At 42.7% G+C, this 22,766-nt stretch overlaps 1 protein-coding gene across 1 annotated transcript; it reads left to right on the top strand.

Annotated features, from left to right (window-relative positions):
• The first annotated feature begins 8,298 nt into the window (after positions 1-8,298).
• Positions 8,299-18,348, top strand: cacng1.S (calcium channel, voltage-dependent, gamma subunit 1 S homeolog). Its single transcript, XM_018237673.2, has 4 exons — positions 8,299-8,668; positions 15,762-15,836; positions 16,088-16,225; positions 17,182-18,348. Exons 1-4 carry the CDS (start codon positions 8,428-8,430, stop codon positions 17,406-17,408), a joined length of 681 nt encoding a protein of 226 aa, XP_018093162.1. The 5' UTR covers positions 8,299-8,427; the 3' UTR covers positions 17,409-18,348.
• Positions 18,349-22,766: the final 4,418 nt, after the last annotated feature.

A 22,766-nucleotide genomic window follows, 5' to 3' on the forward strand; every position in this document is an offset into this window, starting at 1 on the left:
CCGTGGTGCTCACTGGTATAACCCCAGGTCGGTGCAGGTTTCTGCTGATAGGAGCACTGGCCCGGTGTTTCAGGTAAGTCAATACAAAAACTTGGGGGTGCCTAACATTTGGCACCCCCAAGTGCAAACAGACTTTCCTTCTCCTTTAATGCCATTATGAGGGGCATATTACATGTATGTACATGAAAATCCAGGGTTATACATTTCCACTTCCCCTTAAATGTCCTTATCTGTATTTTTCCTTGGGCTGGGGGAGCGGGTGACAGAAAACAGACTGATTTACACACTAGGTTGGAACAAATGCACCTGTGACGTTTGTATCCTACTGTGCTATTGTACTATGGATCTAGTGATACTTTCCCTGTAATGAATTTGTATGAAGTGCAATAACCTCAGCTCCTGACGTTATTTAATATACTGCTGTTGGAAGGCAGTTGGCGGTGCTGTTCATTCTACATTTTTGTCATTGTGAAGTTTCTATGGTAAAAATTCACATGCGCCATCAGCAGGGGTCAGAATCAGACTTCCCAATCTAATGTCAGGAAAATATTCAAGTTAATGGAAATGACTAGATAAGCCCTGTATATGTACTTTATAATACACAAGAGCCTTGGATTATCTGTAAATTATATGCCTATAAATGGTGCCTGGTGGTGTAATTTGTTCCACATGACACACTGAAGCCTGCAGCCTTGTGCCTTTATATGGTCACAGAACCACTCAGTGACTTCTAATATCCTTATAATTTACAGTAGGGGGTACATTATTCCTTATAATACATGAGTGATACTCAGAGTTCCCGGTATAACTCAGCATGCAGCCTTGTGTCTTTATATGGTCACAGAACCCCTCAGTGACTTCTAATATCCTTATCATTTACAGTAGGAGGTACGTTATTCCTTATAATACATGAGTGATACTCAGAGTTTCCTGTATAACTCAGCCTGCAGTCTTGTGCCTTTATATGGTCACAGAACCCCTCAGTGACTTCTAATATCCTTATAATATACAGTAGGGGGTACATTATCCCTTATAATATGAGTGATACTCAGAGTTCCCTGTATAAATCATCCTGCAGTCTTATGCCTTTATATGGACACAGAACCCCTTACAGTTGGGATATATTGCTGCCTATATAAACAGGGTCTATTTATCTATAGTAGGTAACTTCAGCGCACTGCCAAGCCTTAAATGCAGTGCTGCTTCTTTCCTCCAAGACTTCACCGTCTTCGGTATAAGTATATAATCAAAGGAATGAGGTAAGCAATCCAAAAGCAGAATAACTGCTACAATGTGATTTATTAGCAACTACAACTACTATTTATCCTTTGAGAAGAGGCCTAAGTTGATTCCTTCGATTTGTATGTATGTATGTATGTATAACTTGATTTGTAAAGCATCGTTAAGGAGCCACAGCATCGTATAATGCATAAGTATGCATAAGTATATGCATAAGTACAATATAAATAAAAATATAATGTATAAAAGTCCACACAGGGAGGACAAGCCACTCAATGAATATACACAATACACAGAGTTTATATAAGGATATAGAGCTTAAGAGCTATGTGATAAGAGGCACAGAAGAAGGTCCCTGTCCCACAGAGCTTACAGTCTAAGTGTTTTGACTCTGAAAGCATTACAAAGGGAAATTATTCCATTCTCTACCTAAAATGATCCCCTGCTCAGCCCAGCAAGAATTCATTATGGTGGCCAAGAGGCAATTAATTGTGCAAGTGACCCCAGATGAGGGCAGCGCCTTGGGATTAATACCATTTCTGCTCTGTGCCATTCAGCCAACAGGATGATCATCAGCTTCTGAACTGTTACCTTTAGAGAAAGGATCGTCCTGACTTACCCTGTCTACATAAATAAGATCTGCCAAACTGTTGCTTCTTAAGAGAAAAGAGGAAAAACATGAGGGGTAGTGTGGGGTCTGGGAGATTTATTTGGATTTAAAGTAAAGGAAAAGGGAAAACAATTTACCCAATGTCTAAGTAGGGATGGGAATGAATTCCTGTAAATTAAAGGGGTACAGACAGCAAGAACAGCAGCAAGGGCCAGTAGCAAAATCAGTTCAACCTATGGCCCTTAACTGTTGTCAATCTATATCTCCCATCATCTACCAAGAGCTTTCCACTAGAACTAGAAGAACTTCATCTGGGGAAATTCTGATATTTAGTGTTATCTTGCCCTATATCTCCATCTTGTCCTGCCATCTTCATCTTGACTTTATTTCAGATGTTAAAAAGTTTATTGCTTTAGCCCAGGGGGAACATGAGCAGAAAATACAGGGATTTTGTTCATTTCTTGTTTAAATTCATCATATAGTCAGGGATGAGTAGGGATGAGGGACCAGAAGTATAAAGGTACCAGTAGGGCTCCTGACTGATATACAATATCAATATATGGGAAAAAATCTCCAAGCTTCGGGAGCTCAGGAGTATACAGGGGCAGTGGGGCTTGTCACTGATATTTTCAATACAATATATTTCAATATATTCAAAACAGTTCATTATCCCCAAGGTTTGGGTTGGCAAGAGGATAGAGGGACCATTGGGGTTCTTGACTAATGTGACATCTCCCTCGAGGACTGGTGACACCCTAGGAAGCCTTTGCTCTGGGTCCCTGATACCTCTAGCTATGGGTGTATGGCTGCCAGCTGGATGTTGCAGTGTGCAACCATGCGGTTCTAACGCATTATGGAGAGGTACAAAGACATCTGACCCCTGGATGCTCCCAATTTTTTCTTGCAAACCATCCAGAACCATCATTTCTTCCCTTAAGGAAACAGTTGCCGTTGCTGAAAGCTTTCACTTGGAATTACAGCACCGCTCAGTCATGCGGAGCCGTGTCCTACATTTCCCATTTGCCTCTATACTTCATGTAACAGAACGTTAACTCTTTGGGAAACAGGACACAGAGGTTCATGAGGAGCCAGAGAATATTGACAAAAGCTCAGTCAAATGGGTTCACACATAAATACACTGATATGAGGTCTACAATATATTCCTACAATGCAATCGTATTTCTCTTACTTAGCTTAGCGACAGGCAAAAAGCAAATTTGCTTGTCTTCCATCTGAATATAAGTAAGGGCCCGCTCCTGTGTAGTTGAGGTTCAGTAAATATTAATGGAAATTTAGGTTTCCAGACAATTAGTTACAGTCTCACGTGTCACCACTATCAGCCAACAGCCAGCATTTCCCATTTGTCAACAATAGAACAGTGCCACCACCTGATTTATGAAGTAAAGGCTAGATGTTTTGATTTGCAACATCACCTGACCCTCCAGCTTCTGTTACTGACCAATCATAGGGGATTTCCCTTAATGAATTGCCATCTGCCCATACCCATGTAAATGCTATCCGTCTGACACAACTCTTGCACAGCTGTTTCCTCCCCAGTTATTCAGATTGGCGATTAGAGGGATGAGCCAAATTATCAGCATCCTGGGACTTATCATCGAATTAGAAAAAATGAGCAAGCACTCCTGGAGCCAGCCTGTGAAGTTAAAATTGAAGTTTATTCCATACTACTAAGGGCCCTTACACACGACTGTTTTTTCCTGCTCTCCCCTGCGTTGCGTTTACTTCCGTTCAGCCGCAGGAGAGTGCAGGAGTAGACGAACTCAATTATTTTGAAAGGGGCTGTACTCACACAGACGCATATACGCAGGAAACACAGGTGGGATGCAGCATGTTGCATTTCACCTGCATTCGGTGCATACATGTGTACATCCCCCTGCGTACTGCCCCCTTCACAATAATTGACTGTATCTACTCCTGCGCTCCCCTGTGGCTGAACGGAAGAAAGTGCAACGCAGGGGAGTGCAGAAAAAATGGCCCCAAAAGTACCCATCCTAACGCGTTTCGCGTTCACAGGATGCCTATGATTACGTATCGATAGATACGAAACGCGTTAGGATGGGTACGTTTTAATAATATGGAATAAACTTAAATTTTAACTTCACCGGCTGGCTCCAGGAGTGCATGCTCGTTTTTTCTGGTTGTATCCTCACCTCAAGCTACGGGTTTGGGGCACAGCACTCGAGCCATCTGCCATCATTGGGGAGTGCGAAATAAGATGATTTTATCTTCATTCATTAAATTGTACAGGCTGTCCGAAGGTGACGGACTTGGGGTTTACACACTCAGGTCATCTTCTCCATCGGGTGAGCTGCAGTTTAACTTTATTTGCAGCTTCATACTTAATGCTCGGAGTTTTTATGTTTCTGAGCTTATATTTCAGTTGGTTAGTTTCACACTTTTTAGGGATTAGAGCTGGTTGTGTATATAAATATAAATATTATTATCGAATTACCTAAATGTGAAAGCTTTCCTGGGTGCTCATGAAAAGAAGAGTCACCTCGCACACAGCCAACGTATCCCATTTGTATCCTCTTTTGACACCAATAATAAAGTTATCAGGCGCACTATTCTGAAGTATTGGGGGATATTACAATCTGATCCCAAGATTGGACATTTATTTAAACAAACCCCTATTTTTTCCTACAGAAAAGGGAAAACTATTCAGGCCTTGATTAAGCCGAAAGCGATCCCTACAGGGGCGGGTGCACTGGCCACTCTTAATACAGGGACTTATCCCTGTAGAAATTGTGGCCACTGCAATGGGATAATCCCAGGTCCATCTGTGTTACACCCATTACACGGAACTAAGCACCCTATTAAGGGCACATTTTCATGTAATACAAAGGAAGTTGTTTATTCCATCAAATGCCCGTGTGGGTTGCTGTATATCGGCCAAACGAGTAGAGCAGTTAGGGTACGCTTAAATGAACACAAATCCAATATACGTACTTACCAACCTCCTCCTCCTGACGCTAAAACAGATGTGTTATCAAAAAATCGATCAGTTGATAAATTTAAGAAAGAATCCTTACTAGCCAAACATTTTTATGCTCACGGCCATAAGATCTCGCAGGTGCGATGGCAGATATTGGAAAAAGTCATACACAAGCAAGGCTATGATATGAAAAAATGTTTATTACAACGCGAATGCTATTGGATATGGCTATTGCAGACAAAATACCCCAAAGGGTTAAATGAGGAGTTCAGTATGTCCTGTTACCTTTGATCCTATATGTGTGTTTTATTGTTGCAGATAATCAAGACTTGCAGTTCCCAGGACCTTCCTCTAGGGTCAGACTTTCCTTTTGCAATTCCCTCCTGTAGGGTAAGAAAGAAATAAGCAACATTGTGATTTATGTTAATATATCACATTGTAGTTTACTATGTTGCGAATTTTGTTATCAATCTGTCTCCAACAGCAAATAAAATCTGCTGTTTTAGAGCAAACTTTCTTTTTTTCGTTACACATTTTTTTTGTTACACTTTTATGGATTAATATTCACTATGAATGCTATTTAAACTAATGTTAAAACCTTTTTAAAGTTTTATATAATATGACTTTTGAAACCTTTTATAGTAAATTTTACCACATTATGTACTAGGAGTGGATTAGTGAAACTTGTGGTTTGTTAACCCCTGTTTTGTTGCTTGTTTCTAAGCGTGATGTCACATGAGTAATTAATTATGTAAATTTTTGTAACTGACCAATCTCTTTGAATGTTTGGTGTTAAATTGCTGTTCACTGCCTCACTTTGATATGCTTGACAAAGGGGACTACCCCGAAACGTTGCATCGTGTGCAAATAAATCTTTGCAAGGGTTTTCCCTGCTTGATCGTGTCCAGTGTGCCATTGCCTTTTTTCCTTACCACTGGGTGCTCATGAGTCACAATTGATTCAGAGAATTTTGTAGGTACTTGTCACATTGCATCAGTAGGAGACACCTATCCGCAAGATTCACGTTTCTGGCCAGAGAGTTGCCTAATTTAAAGTTTAAAGGACAAGTAAAACCAAAGAGTTGATATCTTTAAGTCATGCAAACCACACCCCCCCCTAACTCCAGGCTACTGGAGGGCTTCTTTGCTATGAAAGAAATGTAAATGGTTTCTCTGGAAAGTGCCCCCATGCTGGGTACCATTAGCTGCGTGACTCTGGATTTACAGAGATTAACACCTCGCCAACTGAAAGGCCTGTTGTTACTAGCTCATCCTGCTGCCCCCACATCCAACCACTTTTTGTTCTACTTTCAGAACCTGTTTTAGAACTATCATAAGGAAACCCTCCTATTGGCCTAGTCTAGGCACTGTAATGAAAAAAAACCCACAGGACTTTGTAGAAGTGTATGTTATATGAAATAGTGGGTGTATTTGCACCCACACAGTTGGGTAAGATGGATGCAATTTATTGCTATTTATTCATAGATATGTATGCAAAAAGGTGGTATTGAGGTGATACCTTTATTGGATAACTAATATAATCATAGCAAACTTTCAGAACATTTTAGTTCCTTTTTCAAGATAAATATAATGAAGCTGTGCTGTTCTCCGATATACTGTATATACACAACATTCAGCTCATAGATCAAAGGAATGTCCATCTACGGTGTTAAAGTCATATTCACGGGGACATGCAAGGGACAACCCGATAAGGTAAAAGATAATGTGGATCAAAGTGGCTGAAAATAATTATGACTAAATGAATGGAGTGAAACAAAAGGAATTCCACATGAGCAGCTAGTCTAGCGTCCCAACAACTGTTTGTGTTTCTGACCGTTTCGTTTTCTTTGTGAGGTGACTTCAGAAAATGAAGCGTTCAGAGTGCCATACCGCCGGCGATATACATTCTAGCCGGCCGGAAGGCAGTTTGTAGAGATTAGTCGCCCAAAGAAGAAGTGATTTGTCGCTGGGCGACTAATCTCCCGAAATAGCAGCGCTTCTCTGCCCTATGAAACTAAAGCTTGCTATGATTATCTTAGTTAGCAAATACAGGTATCACCTTTATACCACCTTTTTGTTATTTTTTGCTCTGTATAAAAGTATAACAACTGTACCTGGAATTCATGCATGTTAGAGCTGCCAAATTGCTTAGTTGGCAAGAGAAAGGTCATCCTTAGCCTCTAATTACACATTGCCCCCTGCTGGAGGGTTGCTAAGCTTTTCCAGAGCAACTTTCCTATAACCATTCACTCCTCATTCTCACTAGTTTAGCGTTCTGTGTAAATGTCATTGCTATTGACAGCAGTGTCCAGCTATTTCCAGTTGTTTTAAAGGGGAACTATCGCGAAAATGAAAATTTAATATAAGCTTCAGCATACTGAAATAAGAAACTTTGTAAATACAAACAAATAAATATTCTGTGTCGTTTCTGATATAATCAAGTTTATGTTCATTATCCCTCTCTCAGCTTCTGTTTCTCTTCATTCTGTCTTCATGCAGCAGTTGGGTGTCAGGTTTTCATTGACAGTTAGATTCAATATATCTTATAGGGGGGCTTCCTTTCTGAGCAGATGTATCAGAGCTCATTCAAATAAATGATTCAAGTACAACTAAATCTAACAAAATAACTGCCTTTTGCACAAATCCTGCATGTAGAGAGACATGATGTTTGGTGATTTTAATAGACTGAGCTCCAATAAATCTTCTAGGCAAAAGGAGCCCCCCAAGATAAACTTGATTATTTCAAAAACGGTACAGAATTTTTAATTGATTGCATTTATAAAGTTTCTTTTTTCAGTGTGGTGAAGCTTGTATTACATTTTTTCACAAAAGTTCCACCTTTAAGATTAAGAGCCAGCAGTGCAGGGAACAGAAAGTAACACACAGACACAATGACTGTTACATATAACTATAAACCCAGTGAGAATGAGAAATTAATGGATATTGGGGAGTTGTTAAGAGTTACATTGTATCAGGAGTCAGGACTAGCAGTGCAGATAAGAGAAATTAACAGGCAGTGACAAACAATAGCAATGACAGTTACACATAACTATAAACCCAGTGAGAATGAAGAATGAATGGATATTTGGAAGCTGCTTAGAAATAGAGTATCTTTAATTATGCAAATAATAGTTTTTGGGCAAATAATAGCTTTTGTGTTATATAGGTTTGTAAATTCTAGTTCCTACTGCACTTACTCCCATGCAACACTGCATTTGGAGAGATATAGAAAAGAGGGTTTTGACTTGGTACAAGAGGCTGAGAGGGGCAGAGGGACAAGGCAGGTGGGGTAGGTGCAGCTGCAGGTCATTGACTAAAGTGCCAACAGATTAATAGCAGGGAGTTGTGCAACTGCCATCATGACATAAGGATGGCTCCTCTTGTGACACTTGGAATGAAGGTGTCACTACCCCCAGCTGCTCCTTGTATTTATAAGCCCCCCCCACCAGCATGTGTGTGCTGACAGTTGGCTGACAGGTCCCAACAGCTGCTCCAGGGCCAGGCCCATCCCAAACCTCTCTCCAGTCTCAGTTGAAGTAGCACAAGGACCCATAGAGCAGAAGGAACGGGACAAGCGTCCAAGGAACTCAGATCTAACTAGCCAAGGGACCTATCCACTAGCCATGAAGGAGCTTAAGGTGCTTAAGATTAGGGTGACGTCCTGTATCACCCTGGTGGGGATCTCATTAATGTTAGCGGCTGTAATGAGCGACCACTGGGCAGTCCTCAGCCCCAAACTGGATGATGACACTCAGTCGTGTGAGGTGGCACATTTTGGTCTATGGAGGCTGTGTAAAAAGAAGATTTACATGGATGATCAAGAGACCATGATCAAGGGATGTGGACCCCTGAGCCTTCCTGGGGGTAAGTGTCAAAATGTCAATATAAATTATTTACCCTATTGGGTCCCCCAGTTCTCGTGTTACCATTTCATCTGGGTGGTCCAACCTGTAACTGCTCTAGATGATGTTTCACTTTACTTCCTGGTCAGGGGAGCCCTGTGTCCCTCCCAGAAACTCTTCCCTTACTGAGTTCTAATGTTTTATGGTTAACATGTTGCCAGTGTTAGTTCCCTTAGCAACTGGCAGGAATAAGCAGGCCCTGACTAACAATCTGTGGATTCTAGGGTTAATCATTTTCCTATAATGTTGTAGCTGATTCATTTAATCCAGGTTTATAAATATTGAAAGCTTACCCTGCAGATACAGGGTGGCAGGTGTGTAGAGGGCAGTGAGCCCTACTTCATGAAAATATATTGGTATAACAGGTCAACTTCTGTCAGTTTTGGGGGGCCCTAAAATTAAATTGCCGTAAAGCCCAAAAACACCTTGTTAATTCCCTGAGGGAAACTGCCCGTCATTGACTGTGTGTATAAATTAGCTTTTGGCATCAATTTAAACATCTAATAATCAATATATAATTTCAGTTTAGGATAGGTGTGTCTTTATGATAAGAATAATTATTTCATATAGACGCCAACGTGACTGGTAGTTTAAAAAGTGGGCAGGTTTCACGGCATATTGTGCCTATGGGCACATCTATTGTTCCAAAGCTGAGCAGTAGATGTCAGTTCTGAATCACAACAGGCTGTGGGCACTTCTATAGTCCCAAAGCTGGGCATCCAGCCTCGGACTGGCAATCTGTGGGTTCTGGCAAACCAGCCAAAGTGTCTGCTATAAGATGCCATAGAAGTCATTAATTAGTGGGCTGGTGGGAGGCTGTTGGGTCCTCTGTGTACTTGGAATGCCAGGGCCTATTTTGAGTCCCATTCCAGACTGGGAGGTAGGAGTCAGTTCCGACTCTTAGATGCCTGTAGGCACCTATATAGGCTCAAAGCTGGGCAGTAGATAGGAGCCAGTTCCAACTTACAACAGCCTATAGTCCCAAAGCTGTGCAGGAGGTAGGAGTCAGTTCTAACTCATATCAGCCTGTGGGCACCTCTATAGTTCCAAAGCCAGGCAGGAGGTGAGAGGTGGTTCTGACTCATTGCAGCCTATAGGCACCTTTATAGTTCCAAACCTGGGCAGTGGGTAGGAGTAGGCTCTGACTTATAGCAGCCTGTCAGCACCTTTATAGCTCCAAAGCCAGGCAATAGGTAGGAGTGGGTATTAATTCATAGCTACTAGTAAACATCTCTATAGTTCTAAATCTGGGCAGAAGGTAGGAGATGGTTCTGAACTGTTTAACTTTGGTCCAGTGCCAGAATCCTGCAGGGGAAATTGATATCAGTGAGAGCTCACTCGGATAGGCTTCCTGTCCTGGGAATTGCCCTAGCACATAGACCTCCTTTATCTAGTGCCTGAAAGGTGGGAATAGGTTTAGGGATCTTGAGTCTAATGGAATGGACCCATGGGTGTTCATTATGTATTACATGTGGTTACACAGTAGGTGTTGCTAACGCAACATTGACCAAAGGCTTGTTTTTTACATTGCAAAATCTGCTGGTTATATGAAAAGAGTATATGCTTTCCATGCAGGTATTAGAGTCTGAGGGATGATCTCTATATTCTGTATATATTGTATATGTAAGAGCATCCCAGAGCCGGCCCCCTAATTACCATGTAGGCTCAGGATACATTCCTGGCACAATGAGACTCTGCCTTTCTTGGAAGCACTATGGCAGGGGTAGGCAACCCGCGGCTCCGGAGCCTCTTGCGGCTCTTCATCCTGCTTGCTGCGGCTCTGTCTTGCGGCTTTCGCTATCATGTCGTCCAGATCTGGACTGAGAATTAAAATAGGCCCTGGCATTTCAGGTACACAGAGGCCCAATCAGCCCACACCAGCCCACAAAATATTGATGTCTATGGCACCTTCTAGCAGCCCCTCTGGCATTTGCCAGAACCCACAGATTGCCAGTCCTGGCCTGATGCCATCTAGGTGCCCCTGCACTTGCTAGCGGCTTCTTGAGTGTGAGACCGGGAAGCCGCCAGCAGGTGCGAGGGCTGTATATACGTCCCAGGAGTGACGGGCAAGACCGAGCCACAGCAAGATGATTCATCATGGTCCTTACAGAGGTCACACACTCAAGACAAGAGAGGGAAGATCAGCATGGAGCTTCAGAAATAGAAGTCACATTAAACAGATGAGAAGAATAACATTTATTAGGGCTATTCGGTGTTTAATTTATTTCAAAGTAGGCTTACACATACACACTGCACTTCTGTTGTATTCTGATGTTGTAACAGTTAAAATTAAAAAAAGGTTAAAACTTTTAAAAGTTTATAAGCTGTGTTATGTTTTGCGGCTCCAGACTATTTTTCTTTAGTGGACGAAGGGTGCAAAATGGCTCTTTTGATAGTAAAGGTTGCTGACCCCTGCACTATGGGATGCAACGGAATCTAGGTCAACGTCTATAGTCCAAAAGCTCGACAGTAGATAAGAGTCAGCTCCAACTCACAGCAGTCTTTAGGCACCTCTATATTTCCAAAGCCAGGCAGTTGGTAGGAGTCAGTATGTTTGCACTGTGTATCCTAGAGCTGGCTCACTAGTATGCATGCAGGCTCAAGATACATTCCTGGCACAAGAGGCTTTGCCTTTCTAAGCAGCACTATAGAATGTAATGGAATTCATGATGCAGTATTATTATAGTAGTATATTTCTTATATATTCTGCTAAATGTATAGCAATTAAAATATGGACCCTACACAAAATATGGTCGCAGATCCTCTACCAATGGACCCCCAAATTCCTTCCTCCCCTCTATACCACATGGCAAATCCCTGTAATGGCAATAACCATTTATTCACTTGTTCATCTACCAGGGTCACCCAGGGGTGGAACTACCGGGGGAGCAGGGGGTGCGAGCGGGCCAGGGCCCGCACCCCCTCAGGGACCCGGCAGCCCTCCCACCGTATGTTCCCTGGCCAGTACCGGATGTACGGAGGGAGACCGGGGGCCCGGCTGCGCGACCTGAGCCAGGGCCCGCCCCCCTCTAGTTCTGTTTCTGGGGTCACCCCTGTGTGTGAGTCTCATACCTACCTCTGTGGGGGGGTTGTTAGTGATTAATGGGCAACGGATATCCAGTGAGCCTGCAAATTCAAGAAAAATATTATTATAAATACTTTTCATCAAGTCATTGCCACCTGGCACCTGTTGTATAGTCTCTAGATCAAGAGTGTCCATAATTTTCTATTACTAATACGAGGTCTACTTTTAGTGATGATGCCCCTTTATGATCTACATCCATAAAAGCATTTATTACTTAAATATTGATTTATGAGAAAATGTATATTGTTATATTTAACAAACACCTATTTCTTAGGTAACCTTAACATAATAAATATCTGAATGAAAAGCATGAAATAGGAAGGGGATTTAGACAAGCTGTTTGTTGACAGTGTCTTAAGATGTACTCGTCACCAGCTAAAGGTCTAAAGGTAGATCCCGATCTACCTTTTGGACACCCCTACTCTAGATTCTCCCTGGGTGGGAGCATAGGATGGAATCAATAGCTGTATTTCCTTGGGCTCTTGATAATAAGATTTGTAATTCTGCAGAGAAACCCCAGTGTATCTTCCTCTCTTATTTGTGAAGGCAGAGCAGGCAGTGGCCCTTTCAAACAGGCATGTAAAGAGATTCAGAATAAGCCCTGGCATTTTAATGACACAAAGGCAAAACAGCCCCCCCCAGAAGCCCACTAAATAGTGACTGTCTAGAGTATCTTAAAGCAACCCCTCTGACATTTGCCGGAATTCACAGATTGCCAACACGTGTATCCCATGCTGAGCCAGGAAGCTCCCTATGCTGCCACTCCCTGGGTTATACTGACTATATCACAGGTGTCATCCATTCAGTCCTGCTACTAGCCCATCTCAGGGCAAATGGATAGCAGCATATTTATAGAAAGCAGGGGGAAAGGAAATCCTATGTATGGAGTTCATATGGGAATCCAAGGCTTTAAAGACACACCTGCTTCCAGAGAACAGGAGCCGGGGTGAGTGACAGTGACAGGTTTGCCTCTCCCTTGCTACACACCAGATGCACCACCTCCCCTAGTGTCACACATGTAACTCAAGTCTCCATGAGACAACCCACACCCAGATCCATTCCTGTAATATTCCCTGTGTATAAATAAACTTTTATAGGGGCCGGGAGACTGCGATTCCATGCTGTCATTGCAGTACTGTGTAGAACAGAGAAGGAGAGATACAAATAGGGGATTGTGGGAGCACCCTAAAGGTGGCCATAGACGCAAAGATCCGCTCGTTTGGCCACATCACCAAACGAGCGGATCTTTCCCCGATATGCCATTAACGAGCATGGTTATATCAGGGGTAATCTGAACGTTCGGCCATATGGCCGAACGATCCGATTATTCGTACGAGAGGATCTGTGCGTCTATGGCCAGCTTTAGGCTACATAGAATACATAAGTACAATGGAAGGACGACTGATCTGGCCAAGTTAGCTACAAACATACAAAAGACAGGGGTTTGATCAATGCACATTCCCTGGTCCCGTTTCACTAGTAATTTAGTATCTATGCAAGTGAAAATTGGTAAGCCAAGATGAACCCCACATGGTGGTCCCTAACTATTTATCTCTGATCATCTTAAAAACTCCAAGCTGGGGAAAATTCCACCTGTGGGACCAGTGCAGGGCAGGAACTAGGGGTTGGCAGAAGAGGCACCTGCCTAGAGTGCACCAATAGGAGGTCACTGGGCAGGTACCTGTTAAAGGGTCTTATGCCTACCCGTAGTCCGTGTTCACTCCCCTGTGCTGCTCTCCTCTCCCCTCTGTAACTCTCTTTTAGGGCTCTTACACACGGGCATTAGTTTGTGCGATCCCCTGTGTTACACTTTCTTCAATTCAGGGGAACGCAGGAGTAGACACACTGAATTATTGTCAATGGGGCTGTACTCACACAGACGCATGTAAGTGCCAAAAGCAGGTTGGGAAGCAGCATGTTGCATTTTACCTGCGTTCGATGCATACATGTGTCTGTCATTATGTAAAATAGAACCCAAGGCAAGCCATGTAAATAAGAAGCAGGTAGCTGCTGCACACGGTGAGTGTGGTCTAAGGTCTATGAAGTTAGTGTAGTACTACTATATACCACTGTACTAGCAGCTGAATAAGATCACCAGGCCTTTAACAGACAGAAGGAATCTGACCCCTCCCTGAGACTAGCATCATGCTTGCCAGCCTTCCAATATTAAGGGCTAGTCCACACGAGGAGATTCGGGGAGATTTTGTCGCCTGTCGACTAATCGCCTCGTCTTTTGAGCAACTATCTCCCCGAACTGCCTCTGCGTTTTTCCCCATAGGCGACAATGCAAAGTCACCCGCGCTAATGCACACGCGGCAATCTGTTTTCTACAGTTGCCCGAAGTTGCCTCAGTGACTTTGCATTGTAACCTATGGGGAAAAACACAGAGGCAGTTCGGGGAGATAGTCGCTCAAAAGACGAGGCGATTAGTCGACAGGCGACAAAATCTCCCCGAATCTCCTCGTGTGGCCTTACCCTAAAGGTGCACACAGCTACCCAAGTTGGCACTAAGTGGCTCCAGTGGGGGTAACACCAGAGATAACACTCCATTGTCACAGTTGATATTGCTTTCTCTCGATGGGCATGTGGATTATTCAAGCATTATTATTATTCTCCCATATCCAAGCATATGGGAGAATGTACAGTCACAATGTCGTGCGATTTAACGTTCTTCTACATGTAAACAATAGAAACTTTGGAGGGACAATGAAGCAAGCAGATTGGTTCCCCCCTTGTAAAATTCAATGTGTAAATATGAGGAGGCAACAGGCAATTTATCACCTCTCATGATGGGAATGAATATTCCAACATACTGACATAATTTCCATTAGGATCTTTTCCATGTGCCTCTCACAGGCCCCAGTAACTGGGAATAGTAAGGACTGATTGCTCTTTATTAGTTACTATTATTTCCCAGTATACAACCAGTGTTTATGGAAAGCCCTGAGTGACAGTAGTTCAGCACACAGATAGCCCAAATTCCTAACAGCTCCTCCTCTACATGGATCAGTAGAAGGGCAAATTTTAGAGAAGTTCTAGCTACAAAGACTGCTAAACCCCCATCTCTAGGGTTATGCAGGCAGAGAAGCATGAAACCCCCATTGTTATATACTGATATATATTGTACCCCCAGATCAGCCAAAAAAAAAAATTAAGCCTGTAACCCCCCGCCCCAACAAGCACCACAGTGTAGTCTAAATTAAGATATTAGCGTATCAGCAGGCATTCCAGTACATCTGTCAGAATGTATGCACAGAGGTCAGCGGCTAGTGTGAACCTGCCCACGAAACTCCATTATCCAATCAAACCCTCACTAAATGAACATGGCTGTGTATGCCCTGCCAAAAAGATCTACTACACATGGACAAGCACAGCCACTATAGCTGACAATAGACGTGCAGATTTTAGCCTTGTATCTGACGAACAATCTTCCAGCCTGCCATTAACCATTCAGATTAAATAAAGTAGTAAAATAACAAACAATAACAAAACACCCCACAGAGAACTGTACTCACCCCACTTTCACACTCACTCTACAAGACAATCAATAACCAATTAGGATCAATACCAATAGAATTAGAAAGAGATACAAAGATGCATGTGCAAGTTTAACCATGTGAGTGCCATAGAGTGCAGAGGCTGCAGAAAAGAAGAGACATTGATTGCCCATTAACTCAACTAGGGTGCAGGAGAGTAATCCCTGGAGAATAAGATGGGGGGCGCTAGAGATAAATAAGAAAATAAAATAGCTGATAGTAAAAGGGGCTGCAGATGCAGGAGCCCACTAGTACCATAAAGTAACTACCGATAGTTATAATGAAAGACCTGACAATTAAATACTCAGTAGTATCTAGCTGGCAACTGTGACTTTCTCCTGTTCAGTTAGAAACCAGATGTGTGGAATAAGAGTAATCCATTGTATTGCTGTGCAAAACATATTCATGAAAACCATTGTGTTCTCTCCTTGCAGAGCACAGCTGCACCTACTTCAAGCATTTTACTTCTGGAGAGAACGCAAACATTTTTGAGGTGACCACTCAGAAAGGTAAAGAACCCATAGTGATATTACTTTGCTGACGTAATTGTTTGGTGTCTCCTAGGTCTTTTCATGTCCCCCACCTAAGGTTGCCACCTAAAAAAATAACATTGGGATCAACAATCATTTTTACCGGGCAGGCCGGCAAAATACCAGCCATGTGGCAACCATACACCCACCCACCCCAACCAATGCTCACAGGATAAACTCCCATGAGCCTCCACTGTGCCATGCTCACCCCTCCTGTTTTTTCCCCACAGAGTACAGCATTTCGGCAGCTGCCATTGCCATTATAGGAGTTGGATTTGCGACTATGGGCACGGTGTGCACCTTGCTGTCCTTCAAGGAGAAGCTCGACTACCTGCTTAAACCTGCCGGCCTCTTCTTTATCTTTGCAGGTCGGTTTGTACTCATAGTGTCCTATAACTCCATTCTCTTTGTGCCACATTTAGCCTTAATACCCACAATTGGATAATCAATCAAGGCAAAAAAATCTTCCCATATTGTAACTCAGCAAGACGATAAGGTGATAGGTGATAGGACACCTTTTCTCCTCTTCTCCCATTAATAACAGTTTACAGGAGGAAGGAAGAGGAGTCAGTGAAACTCTGATGGAAGCATACAGGGGGAGGGACAGGAAGTATATGAGTCAAGTTGTGAGTGGGACTAAAACACTCTTAGGTCCCGCACACACATGCGGAGTTACCAAGCATTTTCTGCGCAGTTCTCAATGGTAAAATTAAAGCTAGCTAACGCAAACTGAAATGAAAAGGCTTGCTTAATCTGCATGTGTGTCTGGGGCCTTATGGAAGATTAATGGGGGAAGGGCATGGAGTCTGCAGCTCAAGTAGAGGGTAGGACTAGAACATGATAATGGCAGCTTATAGGGACAGGACATATATATATATATATATATATATATATATATATATATTTCAAGCAGTGGGTGGGAGAAAGCACTCTGATGGAAGGGCAGGGAGTCTGTGACTTATGCAGTGGGTAAGACTAGAACACTATAATGGCAGTATACAAGAGGAGGAACACAGGGGCGCTGGGCCAATTAATCGAGTTGAGAAACTCACCTCAGGCGGCAGAGCCCCACTTGTTACCAGGGGCGGCAAAAATGCCGCTCCTGGTAACTTTAAGAGCTGAAGTTCCAGTGTTCAGTTCAGCTCGGCGCTCTTGTATACAGCCAAACCCAGAACCTGCTGAAAAAGACTTGGATCTGGAGAATCCAAAACTAAATCCAGGATTCGGTGCATCCATCCATTTAACAGAGTGAGAATGAAACAAATAATTCAAATATAAGAAATATTCCTGTCAGGAAGGATTAACTCTCAATTTGCCATTGCAGGACTGTGCATGATTATCTCTGCAGAAGTGATCAGACAATCAGTGCACCGAATGATAGACAGTAAGGAGACGGTGTGGATTGAGTATTATTATTCCTGGTCCTTTGCTTGTGCTTGCTCAGCCTTCGTCCTTCTTTTCATTTGTGGCATTGCCCTGGTGCTCATCTCCCTGCCACGCATGCCCAGAAACCCCTGGGAAACCTGTATGGATGCAGAGCCTGATATGTGAGGATCTCCAGGAGGGGAGTTGTGTGGGGTCACAGACTAAAGATGACATCGGGCCCCAACATTTACTGAACTGAATAGCCAAGTGAGGACAGAGGGGGCACATCCCTATATCTTGCTATGTTTCCTATATAGTGTAAGCTTTCCTCCCAAGTCTTGGCCAATGGCGTAACTGGGAATTACTGGCCTCCCCCCTAAATAGTCAGGATCTGCTTCCTCTGTGGCTAGTTCTGGGCATCACCTTCTCATGGACTGGAGATGACATGGTGTGTTAAGTTGATGGGAGGGTTATGGGGGGGGGGTACCACAGCACCTGTACAGTAGCTGAGTTTAACAATATTTACTATATTATATCACTGGCTTTAAATAGCTTCCCCCATCCCCAGCCCGTGGGCCCCAATTTATTACAGGCAGGAATAGACACCAGTGCTTTCCTCATATACTCGCCATGGGATATACTGGAATTAAGGGACACAGAGGAGATTTCATTGCTACAACAGAGACAGAACTTCAGTACTTGTACTTGCATTTCTACATCTGGATGATTCGGGGGGGGGGGGGGGTTGTTGGGGGGGGAATATATAAATATGTGTGAATTTGGTCTTCATGGTGTTTATGTAATCACTGAATGTCTTTAAACTTCATGGGTAACTAGAACCCAGTTTCAATGAGGCTTTATATTCTGTTCATGATTTGCCAATTGCTTCACAAATGAAGCTGCCATACTGTGTGGCACTGCCAGGCTGCAGCTTGATAGAAGGGACTTTCAGCAGCCGACGGGTTAAAAACAAGAAATCTTCAATGGGATTTTTGGGACCCTTATTTTGTGTGTTACGTGAGTTCAGAATAAATAGTTGACTCCAAAGCCAAAACCTCTAAACTCAATACACAGTCTATAATAAACAATGGGGGGGGGGAGTTTGGGAGAATAAAGATTTGAAATAAACTCTCCTCTTTTTGTTTCATTATGACAAAGCTATCGGCCTACCCTGATTTTTCCAGGGGTATCCTCAATTTATACTCCAAGTAGGGGTGGGAATAGGGTGCAAATGAGTGAGAGGTTGGCAATGGGTGTGGTCAAAACATCCTGGAAATCACCTCCAAGGGGAGTAGCATCTCTTACTGGTTGTGCTATACATCGGACTCCAACCAAACCGTCAAGTGACTCTGGGTACCCCCTTGATGGTTCAGATATGCCCTAGTTGTCTAAATGTACCCTGGTAGTGGAGATCATGTAACAGAGCAAGACAAACCTAGATATGAGTTCCAGGATATTATTTGGAAGCTGGGCCCCCAAGGGAGTCCAGGCTTCCTGTGCAGAGGTTCCTCCTGAGCACTACCAGCTCTTGAAGCTGGTGTTGTCAATGAGGAAAAGAGGACAATAAAAAGACAAGAAGGATCTAGATTACTCTCTCATACATCACACCAACTAAATAAGTTCAACAGAACCATTATGATTGTATGTCTGTGACTTTACTACCCTTAGGGCTAAACTCCACAAGCTTTTCTAGGATGGTGTCGGATCAACAAAACGCATCCAACAAGTTGGATGGTGTTCCATAGGTCAAAATATAATGGGACTTTTTTGATACATAAACTAGAGCCCTGCATCTGGTCCGGTAACCGAGGAACACCCGCAATGAGGTTGGGTTTAGGTTAGAAAATCCTGATTCCATAAGTATCATAGTAGTCCACAGGTAACCTGCCTGGGTGCTTGCCTAGAGTGTAGTAGGACTTTCCTGACGAATGATGTCAGAAGGTAAGTTTAACTGTGAATTCCTGGTAAGGAATGTATTGGGTGGTGGGAAAAAGCAGAAAAGGCACAGGATACTCAGCGGATAACAGATAAGTTTTGTAGTATACAATGGGACTGTTATCTACTGTGTATCCTGTGCTTGAATGGCTGCCCCCATGGCTACACAGCAGCTTATTTATATAAACTTTAGTAGAGTTTCTGAAGCAAACACACCAGTTTTACCAGTGCATGGCAACACTACATTATATTGTCATTCCATTAAAACACTTATTTTTTGGTATTAACTTTAACTTGTCAGTAGGATTGGTAACTTTTGTCCCTGCCAAGGGCCCCAGGGATTCCTCTAGACCAGCATTTGTTCTGATGAGACGATGAGGCTCTGGTGCCCTTGCAGGCCAAGTTTTGTAAACATTTTCCTCTACAAGGTTTGCCCTAGTAGCAGGGTAATAATTTTTTTGAGTTCTGAACTGCAAGTGAGATAACCTTAACTCTTTAAAGGGTATAGAAGAAAGAGCTTTCACTACAATTTCATCCAAAGGGATCTTAATGCTGCTGAGGAGGTACAGATAGTGTTCAGAATAAGAGCAGTGTGTCTAAAAGGGATTCAAGATTAAAATCCTTAATTTAGCTTTTATTTCCATACACCCAAATGTAATGGGAAACCCTGCACATACAATTCCAAATCCAAACATTTTATCAAATTTGTGTTATACTGTCACAGAAGAAAAAAGGGAAATATTAGGCTGTTCCAAAAATAGCAGTGTCTGCATTCTTCTTTACAAACTCAAAGAGTCACTGTATAAACATGTTTCACGATTTTGCTTTCCTTTGAATCCCTGAACTAATATTTAGTTGTTTAACCATCTTTTGGCACCTGTTATATTCCCCAATTTTCATCCATTTCTTGGTTTTGCCTCAGAAACAGCATTTCTTATGTCACCCCACAAATTTTCTATTGGATTATGGTCCGGGGATTGGGCTGGCCACTCCATAACGTCTGGAACCAAGATGTTGCTAATATACTGGTGTGTTTGGCTTGTTGGAACCCCAATTTCAAAAGCATTTCTCTTTGGCATAACCTGTTCAAGTATATTGATGTATTGAAACTGATCCATGATCACTGGTATGTGATAAATAGTCTCAACAACACGGTATGAGAAGCTTGTGCCACCATGCTTCACTGTCTTCACACTGTACTGTGGCTTGAATTCAGTGTTTGGGGCTCATTTGACAAACTGTCTGTGGTCCCTAGATCCAAAAAGAACAATCTTGATTTCATCAGTCCACAAAATGTTGCATCATTTCTCTTTAGGCCAGTCAATGTGTTCTTTGGTAAATTGTAAGCTCTTCAGCACATGCATTTTTTTCAACAATTAGACTTTGCGGGGGCTTCTTGCCGATAACTTGGCTTCACATAAGTGTCTTCTAATTGCAACACTACTGACATGTAGGTTTAGACCTTCATTGATCTTCCTGGAGCTGATCATTGGCTGAGTCTTTGCCATTTTGGCTATTCTACTATCCACTTGAATGGTAGTTTTCCATTTTCTTCCACGTCTTTCAGGTTTTGGTTGCCATCTTAAAGCATCTGAGATCATTTTAGCGGAGCAGCCTTATATTGCACTTCTGTATGTTTTCCCCTCTCCAATCAACTTTCTAATCAATTATGGCTGTTCTTCTGAACAATGTTTGGAACAACCCTGTTTTTTTTCACAGAATGAATGACCTCATATTATTTGGAACAAGCTATTATTATTTTGAACAATGAATGATTCAAATACACAGAATCAGCAGCATGCATGTCTTGCCTGTCGGTTTTCTATTACTCGACTATATCTACTAGTAAATTATTTTCCATGTAGAAATATAATTTCTACCAAAAACAGTGATTGATCAGGTTAGTGATGTCAGACTGCTATTATTCTGAACACAACTGAAGTTACTTGTGCTACATCTAAAGAGATTTGCAGTCCAGCTGGTATTTCACTGACCTATCCAGTAAAATACCAAGGTCGCTGACAATGTACCCTAAGACTGCCTCCTAGCCACCCTAATCTCCCCTCTCAGGTTCAAAAGGGACCAGCCCTACTCGCTAAATGACCTCCCCATCCAGCCCTTGATGCAATGACACTTCATGTATCAACTCGCTCTTCTTTATGCCACCTCTTCTTTATGTCACAACCATACCTTATCAATAATTGTTAAAGGTGACAACCTTATTTGCAGACAGTCATTTACCTTCCTTAATCTGTGTAGCCAAATGGGCTAGTGGAAGGCCATAACCTAAAGGCTGTACATTAGGTGTGAATAAGACCAGTCTTTGAAGAAGCACCCGGAACTGGCAGAGCAGTTTTTGAAAAGGTGGAACATTAGTGCATCCACTTGAGTCATGCATGACTATTTATGTACCTTGTCCCGTTTGACAAGAAAAATGCCGTTTAAAAAATGGTGGTTGTCATGAAAACGTGTTTTAGGTTTATCTCATCTTGAACAACTAAAACCAGCTGCTTATAGGATGGTATGACGGCAGCAGAGCCCTTGACAGCACTTGAACAGGGTTTTGCAGTTATAAGAGGGGGCCTTCTACTTTTTGGAACTGCTTGGTGTTAAAGTTGCAGGATAGCTCACCTTGTTAGAAGCCAAAAGCCTGGATCAGACTCCTAAGAATTGCATCAAAGACATAGTCAGAAGGTGTATGTTCTAAATAGGTATTTATGTTTTCTTCTGTGGAAGCATGCTACACTAGGGGTCAGAACGATGGCCCAGGTGCTTTATCAGCCACATGTACAATAGGTAGATGCTTGTGGCAGTTGGCATAGGTATGAAATGTTATATTAGCCAGAAAAAAAGGCTAGAGTGAGGTAGGCAGCAGATCCCAATTTAAGTTAAATGGCATTGAGAAAATGCACAGAACAAAAACATTTTCAGACAGGTAAGGGCAGACTCAAGTTATACCTTCAATAACTGAAAAGATGATATGGAAAGATGAAAGAATTATGTGGAAAGACAAAATAAACTGCTTTAGGAGCCAACGGTGGGGATTGTTTGCTGCCAGGAGGAAGTTCCTGTAGCAGAGGCAGGAATTAAACAAGCAGGGAATTTTGCAAGGGTAGCCACAACCTCTCACTGTCCCACCCCCTGGAAGAAGGGAGATTCCTGCATGTAGAGTGACCATCTAATGGGCATTAGTGATTGTGCATGAGGGGCAGATTCCTGGTGTTCTCGAGAGGAATGCTTCAATGTGAAAGAGACATTATATTTCACGGTGGAAAGAGAATTGCCTAGAATGCAGGACATGGCGGAACGCTGTAGCCTATACAAAGACTGGCCTGAACCCTTGGTAGTCTGAACCCAAACTATTTATATCATCGACTGTTTTGTGACACTGAAGGGGGTTTGGTAGATCCACAAAAAAGCTGAGGGTTAGAGAGATGCAGATGGGCGTCCAAAGGGGAGGAAGAAAAAAAGGGAAGAGCACAATTCAATGAAAAGGGAATTGAGGGGAGCACAGAGCATGAAAGCAGTATAGTAGAAATGTTCCATTATGGGCCTACGCCAAACAACAATGTCCCTGCTAGTGATTAACGTTCACCCCCCTTGTATTTA

The sequence above is a fragment of the Xenopus laevis genome, chromosome 9_10S (assembly GCF_017654675.1).
Source record: "Xenopus laevis strain J_2021 chromosome 9_10S, Xenopus_laevis_v10.1, whole genome shotgun sequence".
Classification (NCBI taxonomy): Eukaryota; Metazoa; Chordata; class Amphibia; order Anura; family Pipidae; genus Xenopus; species Xenopus laevis.

Excerpts from the sequence above, each read along its gene's own strand:
- cacng1.S (XM_018237673.2), top strand. The coding sequence starts at position 8,428 with ATGAAGGAGCTTAAGGTGCTTAAGATTAGGGTGACGTCCTGTATCACC. Across the intron at positions 15,837-16,087 it reads TGAGGTGACCACTCAGAAAG|AGTACAGCATTTCGGCAGCT; the intron begins GTAAAGAACCCA and ends TTTTCCCCACAG. Across the intron at positions 16,226-17,181 it reads CCTCTTCTTTATCTTTGCAG|GACTGTGCATGATTATCTCT; the intron begins GTCGGTTTGTAC and ends TTGCCATTGCAG.